We start from the raw sequence: 25,586 nt of genomic DNA on the forward strand, positions 1-25,586 counted from the left end.
ACTGAGCACAAGAGCGGGGAAACTGGATGGCAAAGGGAGCTAGAGCTACAAACTGCGGGTAAGACAGGAAACTGGATGGGGGAAAGGCTAGTACATGGTCTACAAGGGTATCTCAGTTTGGTGGGGGTGAGTAATTGGATGCTCGGCTGGCCAGTGGAGGCCGGAAGCGGAGTTTGGGAGTGAAGATGTGAAGCTCATCTGAGGTTAGATGGATTAGATGGAGTACAAGGGAAGACGGGAAACTTGTGGAAGGAAGGAATGCAACAGGAAAAGGGTGTTGAGTGAGGGGAGGCATGAAGCGAGAAGATGATGATGGAGAAGATGTGAAGTTCATCTGAGGTTAGATGGGAATGAAAGCCGGATTTCTGCAAGAGAGTTCGAAATTGATGGAGTACAAGGAAAGACGGGAAACTTGTGAAAGGCAGGCAACAGGAAAAGGGTGTTGAGGGAGCGAAGGTGAGGGGGGGCATGAAGCGAGAAGACCAGGACAATTTCCTTCAGGGAGGCAAGGGGGCTAGATCCACAAAACTTAGGATAAGAGCAGGGAAACTGGATTTTATTGGGGGCTAGAGCTACAAAATGTGTGTAAGAGAGGAAACTGGATCGGGGAAAGGCTAGTAGATGGTCTACCAGGGTATCTCAGTTTGGTGGGGTGAGTAATTGGATGCTCGGCTGGCCAGGGGAGGCGGGAAGCGGAGTTTGGGAGTGAAGATGTGAAGCTCATCTGAGGTTAGATGGATTAGATGGAGTACAAGGGAAGACGGGAAACTTGTGGAAGGAAGGAATGCAACAGGAAAAGGGTGTTGAGTAAGCGAAGGTGAGGGGAGGCATGAAGCGAGAAGATGATGATGGAGAAGATGTGAAGCTCATCTGAGGTTAGATGGGAATGGAGACCGTATCTGAAAGAAACAGGTTAGTATTAGATTCCTTACCTTAGAATATCCCCAGGCGTCAGTCTGGATCCGGAAAATTTTGCGTAGCAGTACCCCTGCGCGTCGGTAGGCGTCGTCTGCAGGCGTCCCCTGTGGCTCCGCGGCGTCGTGCGCCGTGATGACGTCGCTGGAGCATATAGACGCCGCCTCCGCGCGCTGACGTCAGTTCTTCTTTTTTCCGCGCCAGTTAGCGCAGATCCGAAGAGCAGTACTCCGGTCTTTTGACCAAGTTTCTTGTTAACTACTTTATCTTCTACGGTGCCGGTAGGATGCCCGGTTTCAAGGGTTGCGACGAGTGCGACCGCCTGATGTCGGTCACCGACCACCATCCACTCTGCCTCCGGTGTCTGGGCGCGGACCACGACGTGGAGTCCTGCGTCGACTGTCGGGCCTTGACTGGTAAAGCTAGGCGGGAGCGGTCCCGCAAGCTTCTCGAGCTCCGTGTGTCGGCCCCGCGTCGAGAGCGGTCCCGGTCCGGTCGGAGGTCGAGGGAGCGGTCGAAGGAACGATCGCGGAGCCGCCATGAGCGCTCCGGGAGTCGCCACCATTCCTCCGGTTCGTCAGGTAAGCGTAAGAAGTCGGGGCGTCGTCATCGTACCCCCGACTCCCCCCGACGCCCGCGTGATGCGGCCGGGGGCTCGGGTGGCCCCACCCACGCGGGCCCGCGTGGGTCGCCGACGCCGTCTGCCCCATACCCGTCGGTCCCTGGGGAAGGCGCGTCGCGTGAGGAGATCGAGGCCTTCCTCATAGCTATGAGGGCGAGGTCTCCTCCGGCGGGGCCTACGGCGCCTGCGGGCCCGTCGGTCCCGTCTGGGGGCCCGAGCGGTTCGGGTGCTCCTGCCTCGACGCCGCCGGTGGCTCCGGCCCCGGCGCCGCTGGGCCCCTCAGGTTCGTCGCCGGCTGGTCTACCGGCCTCTCCGGCGTCGGTTCCTTTGGGCCAACCCGTGGTACCGCCTCCGCGCGGTGCAGCGACTCCGCCGTCGGTTCCGGCCGGCGTCGGGTCCCCGGCGCCGACGCCACGCGGCGCCACCCCCATTCCCCCTCTGACTCCTGACGCGGAGTCGGACCGGCGTCGTCCGACGCCGGATCCGGCGCCGATGGGGCCCATTGACCCCGAGGTCTATATCGTCGATCCAGAATACGGCGATGAGGACGAGTATGGAGAGGGTTGGGAGGGGTCTGAGGACCCTTTATCCCGTGCCTGCCAGTATGATGTGGACTGGGTAGGTGATCTGGGTGATGCCAGTGGCCTGGATGAGTCGCCCAACCCTGGGTTTGTCTCCCCGACCCCTGTGGCGTCTGAGGCAGGTGCTGCCTATTCGGTGGTCCTGATGAGGGCTGCCAAGGCCTTGAGCCTTGAGCTCCCTGTCGCGAAGGTCAAGCGAACATTCTGACCGAAGTGTTTAAACCGCAGTCATGCCCCCAGGAGCCTCTGCTGCCGTTTAATGAGGCCCTGACGGATGTCCTTTTGGGCACCTGGTCCAGGCCCGCTTCCGGTGCACCGGTTGACCGGAACGTTGCCAGGCGTCACCGTCCGTGCTCGGACGACCCTGCCTTCCTATCCACCCATCCCTCCCCGGAGAGTCTGGTGATCCAGGCCTCCACTTCACAGTCCGCGTTCCCGTCGGCTCCGCCCGATCGGGAATCAAAGCGGTATGACCAATTTGGTAAAAAGGTCTTTTCCTCTTTGAGCGCTGGACTGCGGTCTTGTAATACCGCGTGCCTCTTGGGCCGCTACACCCACTCCCTGTGGGATACGGTCGAGGAGTGTTTGCCGCAATGCCCCCAGGAAGTGCGGGACAAGCTCACCCGGGCCTTGGTTAAAGGCCGGGATGCGGCACGGTACTCGATCCGTTGTGGTCTGGACACGACCGACTCGCTGGGACGGGCTATGTCCACGACGGTGGCGATTCGTCGCCATGCTTGGCTGAGATCTGCCAACTTCTCGCCAGACGTCCAAAATACACTCATGGACATGCCATTTGATGGCAGTCGCCTGTTTGGTGACAAAGCGGACCACGCGCTGGAGCGCTTCAAGGACTCCAGGGTCACGGCCAAGTCCTTGGGTCTTTCGACCCAGCTCCAGCAGACGGGTTCGTTTCGCCCCTTTCGTGGCCAAGGGAGGGGCGGTCCCACACGTGCTGCCAGCCACGCGCCGCAGAACGCTCCCCAGCGCGGTGGCGGCCGTGGTTTCCGCCGTGGTGGCGGTAGAGGCCAGCGGCGAGGTCAGTCCACGCCTCCCCCCGCTGCTGCATCCAAGCCTTCCTAGTCCGAGCTTTCGGGCTCACGTGACGCCAGTGGGTGGCAGGGTTCGCCATCACCACTCCCGCTGGCGCGCGATAACATCGGACCGGTGGGTGCTGCAGCTCGTTCGAAGGGGCTACGCCCTCCCCTTCGAACCCACTCCTCCAGCCATGCCACCGCAGAACCACCGTGTGTCGGGGGACCACTTGACACTTCTGCAGGAGGAAGTTACGGCCCTCTTGGCCAAGGGGGCCATCGAGCGCGTTCCTGGGCCAGAAGTAGGGTGTGGTTGCTACTCCCACTACTTTCTGGTGCCCAAGAAGGACAAAGGAGGCCTCCGTCCTATCTTGGACCTACGGAACGTCAACGGCTTCCTCCGGAAGGAGAAGTTCAAGATGTTGACTTTGGCTCAGGTCTTGGCTGCTCTAGACCCTCAAGACTGGATGGTAGCGTTGGACTTGCAGGATGCGTATTTTCACATCCCCGTCCTGCCGGCCCACCGGCGTTACCTGCGGTTCACGGTAGGCCAGGAGCACTTTCAGTTTATCGTGCTCCCATTCGGCCTTACCAGCGCCCCACGGGTGTTCACGAAAGTGATGGCGGTGGTCGCAGCTCATCTGCGCCGGTTAGGGGTTTCAGTCTTCCCCTACCTCGACGACTGGTTGTTGAAGGCGGGCTCGCCCCAGACAGTCGTCCACCACCTTCAGATGACGGCAGACCTGCACGAGCTGGGGTTTTCCATCAATGTGCCGAAATCACACCTGTGTCCCTCTCAAAAGCTCCTTTTCATCGGAGCGGTTCTCGACTCGGCGCAGTTTCGGGTTTATCCCCCGGAACGGCGGGTCCGGGATATTCAGGCTCTGATTCCCATCTTTCAGCCGTTATTCCGGGTTTCGGTCAGGTTGACGCTGCGGCTTCTGGGGCTGATGGCCTCCTGCATCCTACTGGTGCATCACGCCAGGTGGCGGATGCGGGCTCTGCAGTGGGACCTGAAGTTTCAGTGGGCCCAGCATCAGGGCAACCTATCCGACCATGTCCTGATCTCGGAGGGCACTGCGAGACAGTTGCAGTGGTGGCTTACGGACCGCGATTGGGTCAGAGGCAGATCCCTCTCCCTTCCCCAACCGGAGCACGTGGTTGTGACGGACGCGTCCCTCCAGGGCTGGGGTGGCCACTTGGGAGAGGCGGAGATCAGAGGCATCTGGTCTCCGGCGGAGTCCCGGCTCCATATCAACCTGTTGGAGCTGCGGGCGATTCGCCTAGCACTGAAGGCATTCCTCCCCTTTGTCAACGGGAGTGTGGTGCAGGTGTTCACGGACAACACCACCGCCATGTGGTACTGCAACAAACAGGGCGGTGTGGGGTCGTGGACCCTTTGCCAGGAGGCTCTGCGTCTCTGGCAATGGCTGGAACGTCAGGGCGTGACTCTGACGGTTCAACACCTGGCAGGTTCTCTGAACGCCAGGGCGGACGAACTCAGCCGTCGGTGCTCGGTGGATCACGAATGGCGTCTGAACTCGGACGTGGCGAGAGGCCTCTTTCAGCAATGGGGAGAGCCTTGGTTAGATCTATTCGCCACAGAAGAGAACGCGCAATGTCATCAGTTCTGCGCGTTGGAGTTTCCAAGACGGCACTCGCTCGGCGACGCCTTTCGGCGCGAGTGGAGTTGCGGTCTGTTGTACGCCTTTCCGCCTATACCACTTCTGCCCAGAGTGCTGAAGAAGATCAGGCGCGACCGGGCCCAAGTTATCCTTGTGGCCCCGGACTGGGCTCGAAGATACTGGTATCCCGAGCTACTCAGCATGACAGTCGGTCCCTCGATCCGCCTGCCCCTTCAGGAGGACCTTCTGTCGCAGCAGCAGGGGACGGTCCTCCACCCGAACCTGTCCAGTCTCCACCTCCATGCTTGGAGATTGAGCGGCGGCAGTTGAGGCCATTTGACTTGCCTCCTGAAGTCTGTGATGTAATTCTGGCAGCCAGGCGTCCCTCCACAAAGTCGGTATACGCCTGCCGGTGGAACAGATTTGTGGCATGGTGCACAGCAAAGGCTGTGGATCCCCTTTCTGCCCCTCTGTCTGAGGTTCTCCTCTTCCTCCTTTCCCTTGCCCAGCAGGGCTCTGCTCTGGGCACTATCAAGGGCTATCTTTCTGCCCTTTCCGCCTTCTTGAGGCTACCTGATCAGCCATCTTTATTCAAGTCCCCTATTGTGTTACGATTCTTGAAGGGCATCACGCACATGTATCCCCCAACTCCGTTCGTGATGCCTCAGTGGGACTTGAACCTGGTTCTGACTTTCCTCCCTGTTCTGCGAACTGATACCTAGGGTTAAGGACATCCCTTTCAGGGCCCTAGTTTCAAATGGCACCAGTGTTAGTTCTCACATGGCTCTGCGTGTTCTGGCGCGGAAAAGCTGTGTGCAAAGAACTGACGTCAGCGCGCGGAGGCGGCGTCTATATGCTCCAGCGACGTCATCACGACGCGGAGCCGCAGGGGACGCCTGCAGACGACGCCTACCGACGCGCAGGGGTACTGCTACGCAAAAGTTTCCGGATCCAGACTGACGCCTGGGGATATTCTAAGGTAAGGAATCTAATACTAACTACTGTTTCTTACAGATATATCGTTACCGAAGGTAAGTAACTTGTTCATTTCTGCAAGAGTTCGAAAGTGATGGAGTACAAGGAAACCAATAAGGTAATTTGAAGCTTGGCAAGTGATATTCGTCATAGGCAAAATTAGCAGGAACGGAGTCATGGAGACTAGCAGAAGAAATTATTAACATATGGCCTATTAAAATCAGATTATCAGCATATGGTAACTTGTTGGGTTCTCTTTTTGAGGGAATAGCTGTCTGAGAGAAGAGCTGCTTGTTGTGTACTACACATTAGATTTTTATGTTCACCCATGTTGAGCTGTCGTCTTTGATTCATTGTTGGTTTTTCGTTTGTTTGAAGGTGTTCCAGTACCACAAGTTTCTCAGCCGCAATTCTTGTTGGATGGGTTATCGTCACAGCCGCTCTTCAATGACATTGCTGCAGGTATGTCTGAAGTCCGTAACCTGCCTAAACAGACGTTTGGAGGAGTGTGGTAGGGTGCAGTAAATGGAAGTAGACCAAAGTGATCAAGAATGTGTAAGGTTGGTCTTAGAGATGTGTGAGAGCGTACCAAAATCTTTGTTGGCTGTGGTTACAGTGTAATTGAACGTGTATTTGTAGTTTGTGTGTTAATGGAAATTGAACATGAGACTTTGTGGTACTTCTTTAATTCCATATTTTTTGAGGAGCAGTAGTGTCTCAATTTAAGAGAACAGGTGGAAAAAATATGGTACTGCTTCTTTAATTCCATCTTTGTTTGAGGAACAGTAGTATCTCAATTTAAGGGAGCACGTGCACAAAATATATACTGGTGTCATTTCTTTCTGTTGGAGTCTCACTTTAAGGTCTCACTTATGAGTCTTTAGGAGGCAATAAGAAGACTGCTCTCTAAGGTGGAAGAAAAGTCCGCTATCGTTTGTAATTTAGGACTTCTTAGAAGTGCAGCATTATGTTTTGCCCCTATTGAAACATGTAGTGAATACTGAGGCGAAACCTCTGAAGGATGTTCTTAATAAATGGTCTGAGGGCTAAAGGGAATATTACTAGGCAGACCGAAGTACCTTGCCATATAGGGGAAGTGAAAAACTCTCTTCTGCATTGCTCCGAGTCCCCTATCCCAGCCTGGGTACAGCGCACAACTCACCCATGAGGGTATCCTGCCACTGAAGCAGAAGCTATATGGGCCGAGCCTGAGATGGTGCTGGGTGAAGAGTCAGGTCTTCAGTTTCTTGCAGAATTCAAGATCTGAGTAGGCAGCTCTGATGTGCAGTCATTCCAGGCGGCTTTAGGAGCGAGGTAGGAGAAGTCACGACTGCCCGATTTGGTTCTTTGAATTGGAGATGAGGGGGGGTGGGGGTGTATGCGCAAGGAGGAATTCAGTTGAATGAAGGTGTCGTGGAGGTTTGCTGAAATTAATGCGGTTGTTGAGGTAAGTGAGGTCAACATTGGGTAAGCCTTTGTATGTGTGTGCGAGGAGTTTGGAAAGTGCTTGTTTGTGAATTGGGACCAAATAGAGCTCTTTGAGGTGAGGTGTGGGTGATGAATGAGAGGTTGAGGATGAGCCTGGCGGCTAAGTTTTGTACGGCCTGCCAGCAGTCTTCTGGTCAGGTGGTTGTTGATTCCAGGATAGTGCGTGTATCTGTTGTACAACCTCCAGTCACATAGCAGGTCATAGTAAGCTGGTTGTTGATTACTGGTCCAAGGTTCTTTGTGTGGATTGCCGGGAAGGGTGTGGGTTCAAGTTTGGCAGATCACAAGGTGGAGTCCAAGCTAGGTGTCTCCGCTGAAGATTATTACTTCTGGCATGTCTGTGTTGAGCTTGGAGTAGTTGGTATTCATCTATCTGACGGCCACTCACCCTCCTCCGCCTTCTGCTTTTCGCTCCTTTCGTGGCCACGGAAGGGGTGCCCCAACACGTTCAATCCAGAGCCACAGGCCTGCGCAGCAACAACCTCAGTGCGGACGTGGGAACCACCGAAGAGGTTCTGAGCACCAGCGGGCGAGTTAGTCCACCTCCACCCCCGCAGCATCCACTCCAAAGCCTTCCTAGTACGACCTTTCAGGCCTATCAAACGTCAGTGGGTGGCAGAATACGCCATCATCTCCTCCACTGGCGCAGCATCACCTCGGACAGGTGGGTGCTGCAAATAGTCCGAATAGGCTACTCCCTCCCCTTCGAGACTACCCCTCCAGCCATGCCACCTCAGTACCACCCCATTTTGGGGGACCATCTTGCACTTCTTCAGCAGGAAGTCATGGCCCTCTTGGCCAAGGGTGCCATCGAGCGCGTTCCTGGCCCAGAAGTGGGTCGTGGTTGCTATTCCCACTACTTTCTGGTCCCCAAGAAGGACAAGGGCCTGCGTCCTATCTTGGACCTCAGGGACGTCAACGGCTTCTGTGAGAAAGTGCCTTCTCTCTCGTCTTGGTATACCCCACTTTTTTCTGAACTGTTGATGTGCTTCGACTGAGTGTGCCCTGGGTTCCTGCCAACCAGGTACCCAGGGCCTGTTTCCTTCCCTAAAACTGTGTTGAAACTAAAATCTAATTGGCATCTCTGGCCACCTATCAGCCCCTATTAAATGGTACCCTAGGCACCCAGGGCATGGTGACCAGAGAAGATCCTTGAGGGCTGCAGCACTTATTGTGCCACCCTCACGGGCCCTGTACTCTGACACCCACACACTGCCTTTGCAGGCTGAGTGTCTAAGTAACAGAACTAAACAGATAGTCGACATGGCACACACCCCTGTGTGCCATGCCCACAGGACCCACTGTCCTGGCATACTTCAGTCACCCCTCTAGCTGGGTGCCCTATGACAGAGGTGTGGACACAGGTGCATGAGCCCTGTGCCCCTACAGTACCCAGGGCCATTCCTGGGCACTGTAAGTGAAGTGATGCCATGGTGCTGGGAGGTTGTCACTACGAACTCCACAGCACCATGATGGCTACATTGAAGACTGACAAGTTTGGTACCAAACTTCTCAGCACATTAAACCCGCACTGATGCCAGTGTGGGATTTAATGTAAAGTGCACTATAGGGCATCTTAGAGATGCCCCCTGAGAACCTAACCTAACCTACAATACACGTCTGGGCTGAGTGGCTGCAGAGGCTGCCACACAGCAGACATGTTGCTGGACCCCTGGGTGGATAGCCCCCGCTCTCCTGGGCCTGCAACAATGCACATCCTGGGCGAGGGGCTAGGTCTCCTCCCCCAGGATGGGCAGGGGGACGCTTCAAAGGCATGCCACCTCTGTGAGCTTCTCCAGACCAATTGCTGCCCCACCTATTAAGGACCACCACTTATAAATGTGGATATGATCATGAGAATGTGAATTCCTGACATACTTAAAAAAAAGTAGGACCCTGTATATATAACATTTGTGTTTCTTTAAGTGAAAAAAATTGTGACAATAAGCTCATGTATATAAATGTACAGTATGAGAAAAAATTTGTAAATATTGTCAATGTATTATATGTAAGGTAACAAGGAAAGTTGGTATGTGATAAAGGAATACAAAAAGAAAAAGAAAAATATATTTCAATACATACAGAGTCAATAAAAGGGACTTCTGTAAGAAAAGTAATTGCGTAATCTATGGTGTCAGGGGCATTTATGTTTTGTGATTACCCCATTCTACCAGGGCGACGGCAGCCAATACTGCTTTGGGACAAGGGAGTTCCCTTGCATGATATCTGTCAGGCAGCTACGTGGGCCTCGCTGCACATGTTTACCAAGCATTACTGCCTAGAAAGCAAAGTCCGGAGAGACTGCTTCTTTGGCCGTTCTTTTCTCCAGGATTTTTTGGTGTGATCTTGATTCGCAGACCCACCTCCGGGGTTGTTATTGCTGGGGTATCTATTCTAAGGTAAGGAATCTATAACTAACGTGTTTCTTTCAGATAGACAAGTTACTTACCTTCTGTTACGATATATCTATAAGAAACATTACTAGTGATAGATTCCTTACCCTTCCCCGCCCCCCACCCATCCTCCCCATTCTGCAAACTGATTTCTAGGGTTAAGGTCATCCCTTTCAGGGCCCTAGTTTAATGGCACCAGTGGTCAGTTTCATGCATGGCTCTGCGTTCCTGGCGCGGAAAGGTCGTGTATAGAACTGACGTCAGCGCGCGTGGGCGCTTCTAAGTAGCTCAAGAGACGTCATCCCGGCGCCAACGACGCATGCGGAGCCGCACGATGACGCCTACTGACGCGCAGGTGTACTGCTGACGAAAACTTTACAGATCAAGCCTGACCCCTGGGGGTAATTCTAAGGTAAGGAATCTATCACCACTGTTTCTTACAGATATATAGTTACTGAAGGTAAGTAACTTGTGCGTTTGGTCACCTCAACCTGTCACAACAAACAATGGACCAAGATGTAATCCAGTCCTCCAGGAATATTTTGGGTGCGGTCCCTTCAACACTGTAGGGGAAGGCAAGCAATCCACAATTTTTCTTGCAGACATGGTTCACAGCAGATTCTTTTCAAAGTTTAGAGAATGTAGAAAATTGCAAGGCTGGGTGTAGGAAGCTGGCTCTGTATATACCATACAAAAGTACGGTATAGTGGGCACAGAGTCCAGTGGGTTCCCAGAGGCTTACAGAGACTTAAGTAGATAATACTAAAAGCTCTATTTGTGGTAGTATGGTCGAGCAGTTTGGCTTATCAGAGGGCCGTGTTAAGAATGTGTTATTACATTATTTTATTTTAGAACCAAGAGGAACTCAGTGGCAGGTAAGTAACAGTTTCAAGAGTAGTAATACTTAACAAAATGTAGTAAGAATTGTCTTTGAAAGGCAGTAGGAATACTTTACAGTATGAAAAAATACGTTTGCGTTAATAAAAACACTAGCAAACTTAGCAGTTGTAAAAGATAGACAGTTAGGTGCCATAGGAGAAGTGCAATGCAATCCTATGGAAGTAAACAATTATGCACAGTAACAAGTAAGTACAAGATCTGAAAGAAACAGGTTAGTATTAGATTCCTTACCTTAGAATATCCCCAGGCGTCAGTCTGGATCCGGAAACTTTTGCGTAGCAGTACCCCTGCGCGTCGGTAGGCGTCGTCTGCAGGCGTCCCCTGCGGCTCCGCGTCGTCGGCGTCGTGCGCCGTGATGACGTCGCTGGAGTATATAGACGCCGCCTCCGCGCGCTGACGTCAGTTCTTCTTTTTTCCGCGCCAGTTAGCGCAGATCCGAAGAGCAGTACTCCGGTCTTTTGACCAAGTTTTTTGTTAACTGATTGATCTTTACGGTGCCGGTAGGATGCCCGGTTTCAAGAGTTGTGACGAGTGCGACCGCCTGATGTCGGTCACCGACCACCATCGACTCTGCCTCCGGTGTCTGGGCGCGGACCACGACGTGGAGTCCTGCGTCGACTGTCGGGCCTTGACTGGAAAAGCTAGGCGGGAGCGGTCCCGCAAGCTTCTCGAGCTCCGGTTGTCGGCCCCGCGTCGAGAGCGGTCCCGGTCCGGTCGGAGGTCGAGGGAGCGGTCGAGGGAACGGTCGCGGAGCCGCCATGGGCGCTCCGGGAGTCGCCACCATTCCTCCGGCTCGTCAGGTAAGCACAAGAAGTCGGGGCGTCGCCATCGCACCCCCGACTCCCCCCGACGCCCGCGTGCTGCGGCCGGGGGCTCGGGTGACCCCACCCCCGCGGTCCCGCATGGGTCGCCGACGCCGTCTACCCCACACCTGTCGGTCCCTGGGGAAGGCGCGTCGCGTGAGGAGATCGAGGCCTTCCTCATTGCTATGAGGGCGAGGTCTTCTCCGGCGGGGCCTTCGGCGCCTGCGGGCCCGTCGGTCCCGTCTGGGGGCCCGAGCGGTTCGGGTGCTCCTGCCCCGGCGCCGCCGGTGGCTCCGGCCCCGGCGCCGCTGGTTCCCTCTGGTTCGTCGCCGGCTGGTCTCCCGGCCTCTCCGGCGTCGGTTCCTGTGGGCCAACCCGTGGTACCGCCCCCGCGTGGTGCAGCGACTCCGCCGTCGGCTCCGGCCGGCGTCGGGTCCCCGGCACCGACGCCGCGCGGCGCCACCCCCCTTTCCTCCCCGACTCCGGACTCGGAGCCGGACCGGCGTCGGCCGACGCCGGACCCGACGCCGATGGGGCCCGTTGACCCCGATGTCTATATCGTCGACCCAGAATATGGGTATGACGAGGAGGAGTATGGAGAGGGTTGGGAGGGGTCTGAGGACCCTCTATCCCGTGCCTGCCAGTACGATGTGGACTGGGTAGGTGATCTGGGTGATGCCAGTGGCCTGGACGAGTCGCCCAACCCTGGGTTTGTCTCTCCGTCCCCTGTGGCGTCCGAGGCGGGTGCTGCCTATTCGGTGGTCCTGATGAGGGCTGCCAAGGCCTTACACCTTGAGCTCCCCGTCGCGAAGGTCAAACCGAATATTCTGACGGAAGTTTTTAAACCGCAGTCATGCCCCCAGGAGCCTCTGCTGCCGTTTAATGAGGCCCTGACGGATGTCCTTCTGGGCACCTGGTCCAGGCCCGCTTCTGGTGCGCCGGTTGACCGGAACGTTGCCAGGCGTCACCGTCCCTGCTCGGACGACCCTGCCTTCCTGTCCACCCATCCCTCCCCGGAGAGTCTGGTGATCCAGGCCTCCACTTCACAGTCCGCATTTCCGTCGGCTCCGCCCGACCGGGAATCAAAGAGGTACGACCAATTTGGAAAAAAAGTGTTTTCCTCTTTGAGCGCTGGACTGCGGTCTTGTAACACCGCGTGCCTCTTGGGCCGCTACACCCACTCCCTGTGGGATACGGTCGAGGAGTGTTTGCCGCAATGCCCCCAGGAAGTGCGGGACAAGCTCACCCGGGCCTTGGTTGAAGGCCGGGATGCGGCGCGGTACTCGATCCGTTGTGGTCTGGACACCACGGACTCACTGGGACGGGCCATGTCCACTACGGTGGCGATTCGTCGCCATGCCTGGCTGAGATCTGCCAACTTCTCACCAGACGTCCAAAATACACTTATGGACATGCCATTTGATGGCAGTCGCCTATTTGGTGACAAAGCGGACCACGCGCTGGAGCGCTTCAAGGACTCCAGGGTCACGGCCAAGTCCTTGGGTCTCTCGACCCAGCGCCAGCAGACGGGTTCGTTTCGGCCCTTTCGTGGCCAAGGGAGGGGAGGTCCCACACGTGCTGCCAGCCACGCGGCGCAGAGCGCTCCCCAGCGCGGTGGCGCCCGTGGTTTCCGCCGTGGTGGCGGTAGAGGCCAGCGTCGTGGTCAGTCCACGCCTCCCTCCGCTGCGGCATCCAAGCCTTCCTAGTCCGAGCTTTCGGGCTCACGTGACGCCAGTGGGTGGCAGGGTTCGCCATCACCACTCCCGCTGGCGCGCGATAACATCGGACAGGTGGGTGCTGCAGCTTGTCCGAAGGGGCTATGCCCTCCCCTTCGAGTCCACTCCTCCAGCCATGCCACCGCAGAACCACCGTGTGTCGGGGGACCACTTGACACTTCTGCAGGAGGAAGTTACGGCCCTCTTGGCCAAGGGGGCCATCGAGCGCGTTCCTGGGCCAGAAGTAGGGTGTGGTTGCTACTCCCACTACTTTCTGGTACCCAAGAAGGACAAGGGAGGCCTGCGTCCTATCTTGGATCTACGGAACGTCAACGGCTTCCTCCGGAAGGAGAAGTTCAAGATGTTGACTTTGGCTCAGGTCTTGGCTGCTCTAGACCCACAAGACTGGATGGTAGCGTTGGACTTGCAGGATGCGTACTTTCACATCCCCGTCCTGCCGGCCCACCGGCGTTACCTGCGGTTCACGGTAGGCCACGAGCACTTTCAGTTTATCGTGCTCCCATTCGGCCTTACCAGCGCCCCACGGGTGTTCACGAAAGTGATGGCGGTGGTCGCAGCTCATCTGCGCCGGTTAGGGGTTTCAGTCTTCCCCTACCTCGACGACTGGCTGTTGAAGGCGGGCTCGCCCCAGACAGTCGTCCACCACCTTCAGATGACGGCAGACCTCCTGCACGAGCTGGGGTTTTCCATCAATGTGCCGAAATCACACCTGTGTCCCTCTCAAAAGCTCCTTTTCATCGGAGCGGTTCTCGACTCGGCGCAGTTTCGGGTTTATCCTCCGGAACGGCGGGTCCGGGATATTCAGGCTCTGATTCCCATCTTTCAGCCGTTATCCCGGGTTTCGGTCAGGTTGACGCTGCGGCTTCTGGGGCTGATGGCCTCCTGCATCCTTCTGGTGCATCACGCCAGATGGCGGATGCGGGCTCTGCAGTGGGACCTGAAGTTTCAGTGGGCCCAGCATCAGGGCAACCTATCCGACCATGTCCTGATCTCGGAGGGCACTGCGAGACAGTTGCAGTGGTGGCTTACGGACCGCGATTGGGTCAGGGGCAGATCCCTCTCCCTTCCCCAACCGGAGCACGTGGTTGTGACGGACGCGTCCCTCCAAGGCTGGGGTGGCCACTTGGGAGAGGCGGAGATCAGAGGCCTCTGGTCTCCGGCGGAGTCCCGGCTCCATATCAACATGTTGGAGCTGCGGGCGATTCGCCTAGCACTGAAGGCATTCCTCCCCTTTGTCAACGGGAGTGTAGTGCAGGTGTTCACGGACAACACCACCGCCATGTGGTACTGCAACAAACAGGGCGGTGTGGGGTCGTGGACCCTTTGCCAAGAGGCTCTGCGCCTCTGGCAATGGCTGGAACGTCAGGGCGTGACTCTGACGGTTCAACACCTGGCAGGTTCTCTGAACGCCAGGGCGGACGAACTCAGCCGTCGGTGCTCGGTGGATCACGAATGGCGTCTGAACTCGGATGTGGCGAGAGGCCTCTTTCAGCAATGGGGAGAGCCTTGGTTAGATCTATTCGCCACAGAAGAGAACGCGCAATGTCATCAGTTCTGCGCGTTGGAGTTTCCAAGACGGCACTCGCTCGGCGACGCCTTTCGGCGCGAGTGGAGTTGCGGTCTGTTGTACGCCTTTCCGCCTATACCACTTCTGCCCAGAGTGCTGAAGAAGATCAGGCGCGACCGGGCCCAAGTTATCCTTGTGGCTCCGGACTGGGCTCGAAGGTACTGGTATCCCGAGCTACTCAGCATGACAGTCGGTCCCTCGATCCGCCTGCCCCTTCAGGAGGACCTTCTGTCGCAGCAGCAGGGGACGGTCCTCCACCCGAACCTGTCCAGTCTCCACCTCCATGCGTGGAGATTGAGCGGCGACAGTTGAGGCCATTTGACTTGCCTCCTGAAGTCTGTGATGTCATTCTGGCAGCCAGGCGTCCCTCCACAAAGTCGGTATACGCCTGCCGGTGGAACAGATTTGTGGCATGGTGCACAGCGAAGGCTGTGGATCCCCTTTCTGCCCCTCTGTCTGAGGTTCTCCTCTTCCTCCTTTCCCTTGCCCAGCAGGGCTCTGCTCTGGGCACTATCAAGGGCTATCTTTCTGCCCTTTCCGCCTTCTTGAGGCTACCTGATCAGCCATCTTTGTTCAAGTCCCCTATTGTGTTGAGATTCTTGAAGGGCATCACGCACATGTATCCTCCAACTCCGTTCGTGATGCCTCAGTGGGACTTGAACCTGGTTTTGACTTTCCTGATGTGCGCTCCCTTTGAGCCCCTTCATTCCTGTCCTCTCCGTCTTCTCACCTTAAAGACGGCCTTCCTGGTAGCCATCACCTCTGCCAGGAGAGTGAGTGAGCTCCAGGCTCTTTCTATTCAACCTCCTTTCTTGTCTGTTCATCCTGATAAGGTGGTTCTTCGGACTAGACCTTCTTTCCTGCCCAAGGTAGTCTCTGCTTTTCACATTGGGCAGTCCATCACCTTGCCCTCTTTCTTCCCGCCTCCGCATCCTTCAAAGGATGAAGAGCGGCTCCATCGTCTGGACCCAAAACGTGCGCTTTCATTCTATATGGATCGCACACGCCAGTTCCGGGTGGATGACCAACTGTTTGTTGGCTACGTGGGTGAGAAGAAGGGAAGGGCGGTACAGAAACGGACCATCTCTCGGTGGGTCGTCCTGTGCATCAAAGCATGCTACTCTTTGGCTCGGAAGGAGCCTCCTGTTGGGCTGAGGGCCCATTCCACTCGGGCCACGGCGGCTACTACTGCCCTGGGCCGGGGAGTCCCTTTGCAGGACATTTGCCAGGCGGCCACGTGGGCCTCGCTGCACACCTTTGCGAGGCACTACTGCCTGGACAGTCAAGTCCGGAGGGATGGCTTCTTTGGCCGTTCGGTCCTCCAGGACTTTCTGGTGTAGGTTGTATTGGTTCGCAGACCCACCACCGGGGTTGGTATTGCTGGGGTATCTATTCTAAGGTAAGGAATCTAATACTAACCTGTTTCTTTCAGATGAACAAGTTACTTACCTTCGGTAACGATATATCTGTAAGAAACAGTAGTTAGTATTAGATTCCTTACCGCCCCGCCCATCCTCCCCGTTCTGCGAACTGATACCTAGGGTTAAGGACATCCCTTTCAGGGCCCTAGTTTCAAATGGCACCAGTGTTGGTTCTCACATGGCTCTGCGTGTTCTGGCGCGGAAAAGCTGTGTGCAAAGAACTGACGTCAGCGCGCGGAGGCGGCGTCTATATACTCCAGCGACGTCATCACGGCGCACGACGCCGACGACGCGGAGCCGCAGGGGACGCCTGCAGACGACGCCTACCGACGCGCAGGGGTACTGCTACGCAAAAGTTTCCGGATCCAGACTGACGCCTGGGGATATTCTAAGGTAAGGAATCTAATACTAACTACTGTTTCTTACAGATATATCGTTACCGAAGGTAAGTAACTTGTTCGTTTACTTTTCCAGTGGGTTTGGCCTAACACTGTGCAAGGGTCAGACCAAGGTAAGTACTGCACCATCAGCAGAACTGGGGCGTCCGGATGCAGATGTCACTGGTTCCAATGTTAGTCAGAGGAGACTGGGGACACCCGCAAGAGGTGCAGTATATTTGTGAACCACTAGGCACAAATATCCTCAAGGTCAGGGTGAGAAACTAGTTGTTTGCTTATGGGCAGGATTCATTGCCTCCCTAATAAGAGAATTGTAATAGATGCAGATAGGGCATGATTGGATATGGATGGTAATGGCTCTCTTAAAGAAGCACAGTTCGTTTTTCAGCCATTCAGTGCTGTGCCTTATCTAGCTACATTGCCCCATTTCTTTTTATTTTTTTGTATTGAAAATATATGGAACACTGCAAAATTAGCCTGTGGATGAACACACCGCAAAATAACAAATGCATACAGCTGAGGTCAATTCTTAGATTAGATCTTAACTGGTCGTAAACCCACCTATGATGTGTAAGATATATCAGATGTACCTCTATATTGTTCAAGCAAATGTGATGAAAGGTGCTATTTGGCACATATTTCAGTCTGAAACCAGAGATCTACTGGAATGACATGTTAAGTGAACTCATGGAGTTACAATATCCTGCAGTTCCACAACAACTGAGATTATTGGCAAATAACATATGTTAACAGCTCCGGCTGTAGACCTCACTTTTCATTCAGAAGTGCATAGTTTGAGTCTGTAGAATGTTCTAGTGCATTGCAAACTGAGCTATGCATTAAACAACTTATATCATAAATTTGGCAAGGTCCCCTTTGAGTTCAAAAACTGTTTTCTAACTGCTAGACTCAAGTGTGGATACTAGGTAGGAAGTGTTGAGGTGTGAAAGGACAGCGTGAGACATTTACTATATTACAAGCAGTCTCTGGAATTTTTGATAGGTAGCAGAAAATTGATATGCTTTGTCTCTTGGTGGAGGGGCATGAGCAAATTGTATTCTGACTTAATATATATTTAAAATAATTTACAATTAAAGTTACCATAAAAACCTTTGTCAGCCAACCGATGAAGTGGATCCTAAAGGTTGCACGAATTTTCATGTATTTGTAACTATTATGATATATAACGTTTGGTGGTAATCCCGCTATTGCCCTATGTGTTAAACAACTTTTATCTGAAATTAGCCAATGACTGCTCCACTCTAAAACAATGTTAGGACTGCTAAGAGGAGAAAATCACAATAGGGTACATACTGGGCTCATGAAAGGATGCAGACTAGGCAGTGTTCAGGTGTGATAGCATAGGATATGACCTTTTGACCGAGATGATTGGCAGTCTCAAGAAACCTGCATTTCTGTTATGTAGAAGGATGTGCTGCCTTGCTTGATGTTTGGGGTTTTTTCTTTTGGGGGCGGGGGGGGTATACATACATTGTATTCTGATCTAAAATGTATATTTTTTTAAATTACTGTTATAATAAAATTCCTTTAAGCCAGATAACTGATTAAGCGAATCCTAAAGATTGCGAACAACGTTTTTTGTCACTATTCCAATAAATGTGTGACAGTGATTCAGATACTACCCTAACGACAGACCAGATGCATTGTGACCCCTCCTATTTAAACCTGTTTTAAACTGCTAATGCACAGCAAAATAGGTAATGTTCATCCCCAATTTGGTAATTGAAGAGAGTCTTCGAACTGAGAATACCAACGCTTTTATTAGATAACTTTTTCTAATTCTGGGATGAGTGTAATTGGTCTTGTCTGTTTTCATGAAATTGCCATGCATTCAATTCCTGCTCGGTCTTATGGTATGCACTGTAAGTTACCTGCCCCAAGCACTTCTAATTAGTACCACATATTTAAAGGCATGAGCCCATGTGGCCAGCTACAGAAGTGTAACAGGAGGGAGATGTTGTCTGTTCTGTAGTTTTCAGATTATCTTGGTTGTTATCCTTTGGGGTGTATCAGAATATGGGAGGTAGGGGTTGTTAAGCACCTAATGCTCTGCTACCAGTCCTCTCTAACTTCCAACTTCAGTGAGACAGAGTAAATATGAAATGTGATGTGCAGACCTGGTTTTTCTTTTTTCTGCTGCAGGGATTCCTTCTATGACTGCCTACAACAAAAATGGACTGAAGATCGAATTTAGCTTTGAGCGTTCCAACACCAACCCTAGTGTGACTGTGATAACAATACATGCTTTCAACAGCACAGAGGTGGAAATGACAGACTTTGTGTTCCAGGCCGCAGTACCAAAGGTTTGACTCAATTTCTACTCCACAGGTTGAATTAGCAGAAATCAACAATCTCAGATTTACATCTCTCTAAACCTTGTATTTGTTTCCCTTTCAGACATTCCAGCTGCAGCTTCTCTCTCCCAGCAGTAATGTGGTTCCAGCATTCAATGCAGCATCTGTCACGCAAGTTATTAAAGTATTGAATCCTCAGAAGGTAAGACTGAACTACCAATATCTTGCTTGCAACTTTTCTGTTCCCCTCACAACTCAACGATGACCTCCATATTTAGAAGGTGAAAATAAATGTTTTATTTTGCACAAACAAAATATCGCTCATAATTCTGAATATAAACTTGACCTCTGTTCCAAAAGTAATTCACTCTTGTGTTGTGCCTCACAAACTAGAGAAATAATGCTTTAAAATGAAATTGTATGATTCGTTAATTTTGCCAAAGCTCCTAAAATGTTCAAAATTGATATATTGCGGTTGCGGTGCATCTCAGGAGATTCTCAATTAATAAATACATGAACTTTCTCAGGTGACTATAGATTGAACCTTCCTCCCAGGCAAAGGTCAGTGTACACTTCGGACTAAGCTGCTAAATCTTTATACCATGAAAAATTCAAAACCCAGAATTCGCTGGCTTCCCCTTCCAAATTCTTACAATAGCTGAGACTACAAATGTTTTTACAACTTTTATTATTTTGAGTTGTAGTCATTAAAATATAATGTATAATATTTATGTATAAAATGTAATTCCCATCCAAGTTGCAAGTGTTTTTCTGATAGATACTTCTACCTGCAGATTCCTCACCTGTTGAATATTCCCCAAGGTGCCAGACTGGTCTGGAAAACTTTTCTCCATAGCTCGCCCCCTATGGTAGGAGCTGCCATCTTCGGGCTACGCCAGAAGGGGCGTCCCTATAACATCAGTGACTCCATACAGCACCCTCACCATCGTGCCACGTATCAGTTCCTTTGTTTCCTCGCCATTCCGGAGCTTGATTCTCCTCATTAAAATAACCAACGCATCTTTAGTTCAACCTAGTCCTCTTGTAAGTTGTCACGGTTTAAATCCTGTTAGGATAGTGAGGGGTAAATGTCAATTAATACACAAAACCCCCACCCGTGGGTACACCCCTCATGTCTGGACTGAAATTCCTGCTTGTCGGAATATGTACCCTAAGGCCATAAAAGACTGGGAAATTAAGCTCTTTATGGCCAGGGCTGAGGACAGCAGGGGCAGGTGTAGAACTAAGCCCCACTAAAGGTTTCCATAGTTGTCTGAGTACGGTCCGCTCACATAAAACACAAAAAGTGGAGGAGGCACAGAAGTAAGCATAAATGAGGTAAGTCTCCAGGCGTCTGGCACTGTCAACACCAGCAGAGATGGTGACGCTTCTGCTCTCTACTTCAGCTTGTCAGTTGTACCTGGACAGCCTGGCTTTGATCTGGCCTAAACCTCAACTCCATGTTGAGGTCTTCCGTCATGCTGCGATCCCCTTGAGCACCTTCAAACCCCATGGGACCTCTAGGGATGACATTTGGATTTCCTCTGTGCATTTTGCCTCTTTCATCCCCTTCAGGCTGCATCGTCGAAGCCACTATTGATTCTGCCACTATTCCCACAAAAACATTCTTCTTCTGTGGTGATGCCAACGTGGCCAATGATTGCTGCTCCAATACAGACACCGGCTCCATAGCACACAATTACTATTTCACAAGCCATGGCACCTGTGCATAGGTGCAGAAGGTAGGCATGTCACCCGGAGGGAAAGAAAGCAGAAGAGCACCCCTCTCTGCATGACTTACATGGTACAAACTCTTATCAGGATAATCCTCAAGAGCCATGGCAGACGTTTCAGAGACTGGCCAACACCAATAGCATTTACACCTCCCCAAAACAAGGCTTTTTGGGCCCAATAGGGCCCCTTTTCCCTAGTGCATCTGTCTACCATTCCCTAATAGGAAATGCTGCAGATGTTCCGGGGTTAACTTTGCTTAAAGTAGAAACTTACTCATACATTCTCTCTGAGGTCCTACAGTTCACGGTCTATACCTCAGAGCCACTTTTTTCCATTCAATGAGGATCTTCTAGACCTGTACTAGCTGCATGAACCAGCCCATCCTCGGCCCCTGCCATTAATATCCCGAAGATCTAGATTAGCCCGATGTGACCCTTTATTTTTCGTTGTAGCACCCTTCCCTGGAAACCCTCATTTCTCAGGCCTCACCCTCTGCTTGTCTGTCCCCTAGCACTTTTCCTACTATCCCAGCCAACATGGAATTAAACAAAGATATGAAAGCTTAGGCCAAGAAAATGTTTGCAGTGGGAAGCCTAGCACTTGAGTCAAATGCTACATCTTGCTAGGACACTGTGCACATGCTGGGGGAAATGGTGGGCACTCTCATTTGTAATCTCCCCTAGCAACTTCAGGGCGACTTCCAAAATACAATTCGGGTGCAAGGTCTATGGGGACATCCATTACTGTTCGCAAGCATATCTGGCTGAGAATGTTTTGATTTCCCCCATGGTTCAGTTTTCTCTCATGGACCTCCACTTCAGAGGTACCAAACTATTTAGGAAGAGAGCTGATTTGGCCTTGGAACGTTTTAAGGCTAGTTCTGCCACGGTCCATTCCCTTGATCTGCAACACTAAAGATATACTTCCGAGGGTGTCAGAAGTTCTCTTACAGGGTATTCTCATCAAAGTTATAAACACTGAATAGTCCCACCCACTCTTGGGGACCCCGGGGCACTTGTTAAATAGTATATATATGTATATGTGAAGCCAACCTGTACATAGTACTTTACATATGTGTGTGTGTGTGTGTATATATGTGTGTTTTTGTTTATATATATATAAATCCGTGGTCAGAAGCATTTACTTTTCATTTTAAAAGTTGCACAAACAAGAAATTTGTCATTAATAAAAAATTACTATAGAAATTCTTCCACAAACGTTAATAGGAAAGGAATATGAGACACTGTTAACCAATAGGCTGCTGTTCAAAGAATAACACAGAAAAACCTGCACTTTGCCTTTAAGAACCTCATTGCACCCCCTGTATTCCATCATGCCTCACGGGTGACAGGACAGTTCATTTTTCCGGCTCCTGCTGTTAGGATCCTGGAGCATTGAGCTTTTCCTTTAGCGACAAGAATTGTCAGAAAAATCTGTTCGAGGCATGTGAGCTGTAGATCACATGCTTAGCCTACTCCTGCCATCTAGGGTTGGGTATGGATGTTTGCATTTTTTTCTTCTTCTAAGAAGTCTTTCCAGTCACAAGGTAAGGTGACTCCTCCTTTCGGTGAGAGTGCACATGGGCTTCAACTCCATTGTTAGATTGTTTTTTTCCGCCATCGGGTTCGGACGTGTATTGCTGCGCTCTGTTTCGGAATCAGTCCTCAGGTTCCTCTCGGTGCGCAATCCACTCTTCCCTTCACGGTACTGTTTTCAAAGGCATTTCCTTTTCTCTGCAGTTCGACTCGACCATCAGAAATCTCCATTTTGATTGGAATTTCGTGGGCGGCCTTCCGGCTTATGTGCGTCGGTCCGGCTCTTTTTCAATGGAGCGAACTCCGTTCAAATTCTGCCCCCTGTGCCAACCAAAGTACCGTGTAGGGACTTACATTAGGTGTGTAACTTGTGCTTGTCCCCAGAGCACAAAGAACAAGACTGTGACGCATGCCGATACTTCAGATCGAAGAAAAATTTGTGATCGTCGGGCTCGATGTCGAGAGATGCAGCGGCAGCAGTTAACTACACACTAGATCTCTTCGGCGAAGACTCCGAGCAAGAGGAGGTCTCGGCGGCCGAAGAACAGGCTTCAGCGGCATCTGAGTCAGAGTTGCAGATTGTCCTTTAGTACGACGATGTGCTGCAGTGACAAGGGGATGTGAGTACAGAATCCCCTCTCCCTCTCAACTCCCCTACCCCCCACCACCCACCGTCCCTAAAAATCTAAGGCTTCATCATCACCTCTGCCTTCAGGCCAAGGTTGGCACTGAGAAGAGGTTTCTAATGCTCCGCCTTACTGCTCGGTACCGAAACACTCTGACAAGCCTTACAGCTCAAGACCAAGTCGGCCAAAACCCACTTCCGAGCCGAAACCTTCGGGCTCTAAGCACAAAATAGCCACGGAGCCGAAACCTTCGACACCAAAACCAAAGAAACATTCCTCGGAGCCGAAATCTTACGCACTGAAAGGACATTCCAGCTCGGTGCCAAAAACTAAAGGGCTCCCCTTAACGCAATGGGATCCAAACATGGACGTTGTACCACGATCTGAAATAGAAAAACCACTATATTAATCCTGACACAGGGCATATTCATGCTAAACCACAATCAAAACACAAACTTCCTGATGACAATAGCTCTTATAAGATTCTGTTCAAGAGGAAATATATGGGTACTTGTCCTTTCCACGCACTACCATCTCCTCCTCCTCCCTCTCCACCACAGCTTGATCCTTTACACATTACACCTAGTCAGTCTCCTCTACCTCACACTGATGCAGGTGATGCTGATGATGATGACCGTTACCAGTAGATCTTGGACGGATTATACAATTGATCCTCCACAGAATACAGACCCAGATCTTTAACCTGCCAGGTAATCGCCACCTGAGGACAATCTGTCATATCAGGAGCTCATTGCTAGAGCTGCACAGTACCATGGAGTGGAGCTCTATAAAGAGTCCTTAGAGGAGGATTTTCTCTTTGAAACTCTAAGAACACAAGTCCAGTCAAACACTGCCTATACTTAAGGGTATGTTAAGGCACACAGGCAACGTCTTTAAAGATCCTGTACGTGCTAGAATCCTCACTCCTAGAGTAGATAAGGAATACAAACCTTCACCAACGGACCCTATTTTCATTGAAGGTCAGTTACTACTTGACACTGTAGTAGTAGCCAATGCGCGAAAGCGAGCAAATTCTCAAGCGTCTGGGATGCTCCTCCCCCAGATAAAGAGTCAAACTGATAGATGCTTCTGGCAAACGTGTAGCTGCGCAATTGGGCGTATTGGTAACACCCAAGGGCTCCTAGCAAGATTAGATAGAGCCCACTGGGACGAAATAGAGTATTTACTTCAGTTTCTCCCAGATGAGCAGAAGGCTAAAGCTCAAGATTTATTTCAAGAAGGTGAACTAATGTTCGAGACATGTGAGCTGTAGATCACATGCTTATGCATAGATCGCCATCATTTGTTTTTCTTCGAAGAAGTCTTCCTGGTCACGAAGTAAGTTACTCCTCCTTTCGGTGATAGTGTGCATGGTCATCAAATCCATCTTCAGATTGTCTTTTTCCGCCTTCGGGTTCGGATGTTACTCGCTGCGCTCCGGTTAGACGCTGATCCTTTGGTTTCTCTCAGTGTGTAGAACACTCACCCTCGACGGTATTGTTTCCGATTGCGTTCTCCATTCTTTGCGTATCCTGTTTATTGATAAAAACCCTATTTCGATTGGAGAGCTCGTGGTAGGCCGTCGGGCCTAGCCCCCGATTCGACGCCCAGTTGATGGAACAAACTCCCTTTAAATTCTGTCCTTGATGCCATGTAAAATACCCGCGCACCAACTCAAACGAAGTGTGCAACCTGTGTTTGTCACCAGAACACAGTGAACAGGACTGCGACGCGTGCCGAGCTTTCCGCTCCAAAAACACTCTTCGTGGCCGTCCGGCTTGACGACACGACATGCAGAGCCAACACACAGGCTTCATTCTGGACCTCTTCAAACCTGAATCTGATGAAGAAGCCGGCGACGGTATCGGAGCCGAGGAGGAACAGAAACAGATCTCCCTCTCCGACGATGGCTCTGACCAGGATGAAGACATGCCGCATGGACAACGTACTGTAAGTACAGTCTCTACCTCGCCCGACTCCCAAGTCAATCCAAAAAGAAGGCTCTGGACCAACCCGCGCTCTTGGTTCCCGATCGGCACTAAGACCATGCTTCCGACGCCCCGCCTTCTGGCACGGCACTGAAGCCCACCAAAAAGCCTTCCGGCATCGAAAAATCACACACCAAGTCGGATTCTGAACCAAAGCCTTCGGGTCGAAGACAAAGTCTGGCTCCGACCATCACCACTTGGCACGAAAACCACCTCGGAACTGAAAAAATCAACCCAGAAACCGTTGGCGCCGAAACAGGCAGATTCACCAAAGTCACCTAAAAAGCATAGTTTCGGATGATCTACTTGAAAAACCAGACCCGAAACAGAAAATATTGGTCATACATCCAAAAACTGGACATATTACCACTAAGGTGACACTAAAGAGAGGAGCTCATACCGAAGAGAAATATTAGAACAAACCCTTCCCCTCCTCCTTATCCTCTTACATCACCACCTTCACCTCTACCTGTGCAAACTTCACCTGCACACTCACCACCACATACACCTGACAATCAGGGTGATGGGGATGATGATAATAATAATGATGAACAGCCAGGACCTACAGGTGAGTGGATGACTAAAACATTGACTCGCACACAGATAATGATCCTGACCTATTTCCTACCAGGCCCTCTCCACCAGACGACAGTGTAGGCTATATTGAATTGCTTGGCAGGGCTGCCAATTACCATGGGGTCCAGCTCCATAAGGAATCCCTTGAAGAGGATTTATTTTTTGAAACATTAAACAGCACACAAAAAACAACACATGTTGCCATGCTGAAAAGAATGACCAGGCATGTAGACGAGATATTTAAGGATCCTGTCGGGGCATGTATCCTTACCCCTAGGGTGGATAAAAAATGCAAGCCTGCACCATCTGATCCAGTCTACATAAGAGGACAATTACCCTTACTCGTTAGTAGGT

At 51.8% G+C, this 25,586-nt stretch overlaps 1 protein-coding gene across 1 annotated transcript in view; it reads left to right on the plus strand.

The window, feature by feature from the left end:
- Nucleotides 1-25,586, plus strand: part of AP1G1 (adaptor related protein complex 1 subunit gamma 1) — an 803,442-nt gene that overhangs the window by 727,235 nt on the left and 50,621 nt on the right. Inside the window, exons 21-23 of the mRNA XM_078671300.1 lie at nt 6,131-6,214; nt 18,622-18,782; nt 18,877-18,975. Of these exons, the coding sequence (XP_078527426.1) occupies nt 6,131-6,214; nt 18,622-18,782; nt 18,877-18,975 (344 nt within the window). The remainder of the gene's footprint in view (nt 1-6,130; nt 6,215-18,621; nt 18,783-18,876; nt 18,976-25,586) is intronic.

Source organism: Lissotriton helveticus, chromosome 12 (genome assembly GCF_964261635.1).
Source record: "Lissotriton helveticus chromosome 12, aLisHel1.1, whole genome shotgun sequence".
In the NCBI taxonomy this organism is placed as follows: domain Eukaryota; kingdom Metazoa; phylum Chordata; class Amphibia; order Caudata; family Salamandridae; genus Lissotriton; species Lissotriton helveticus.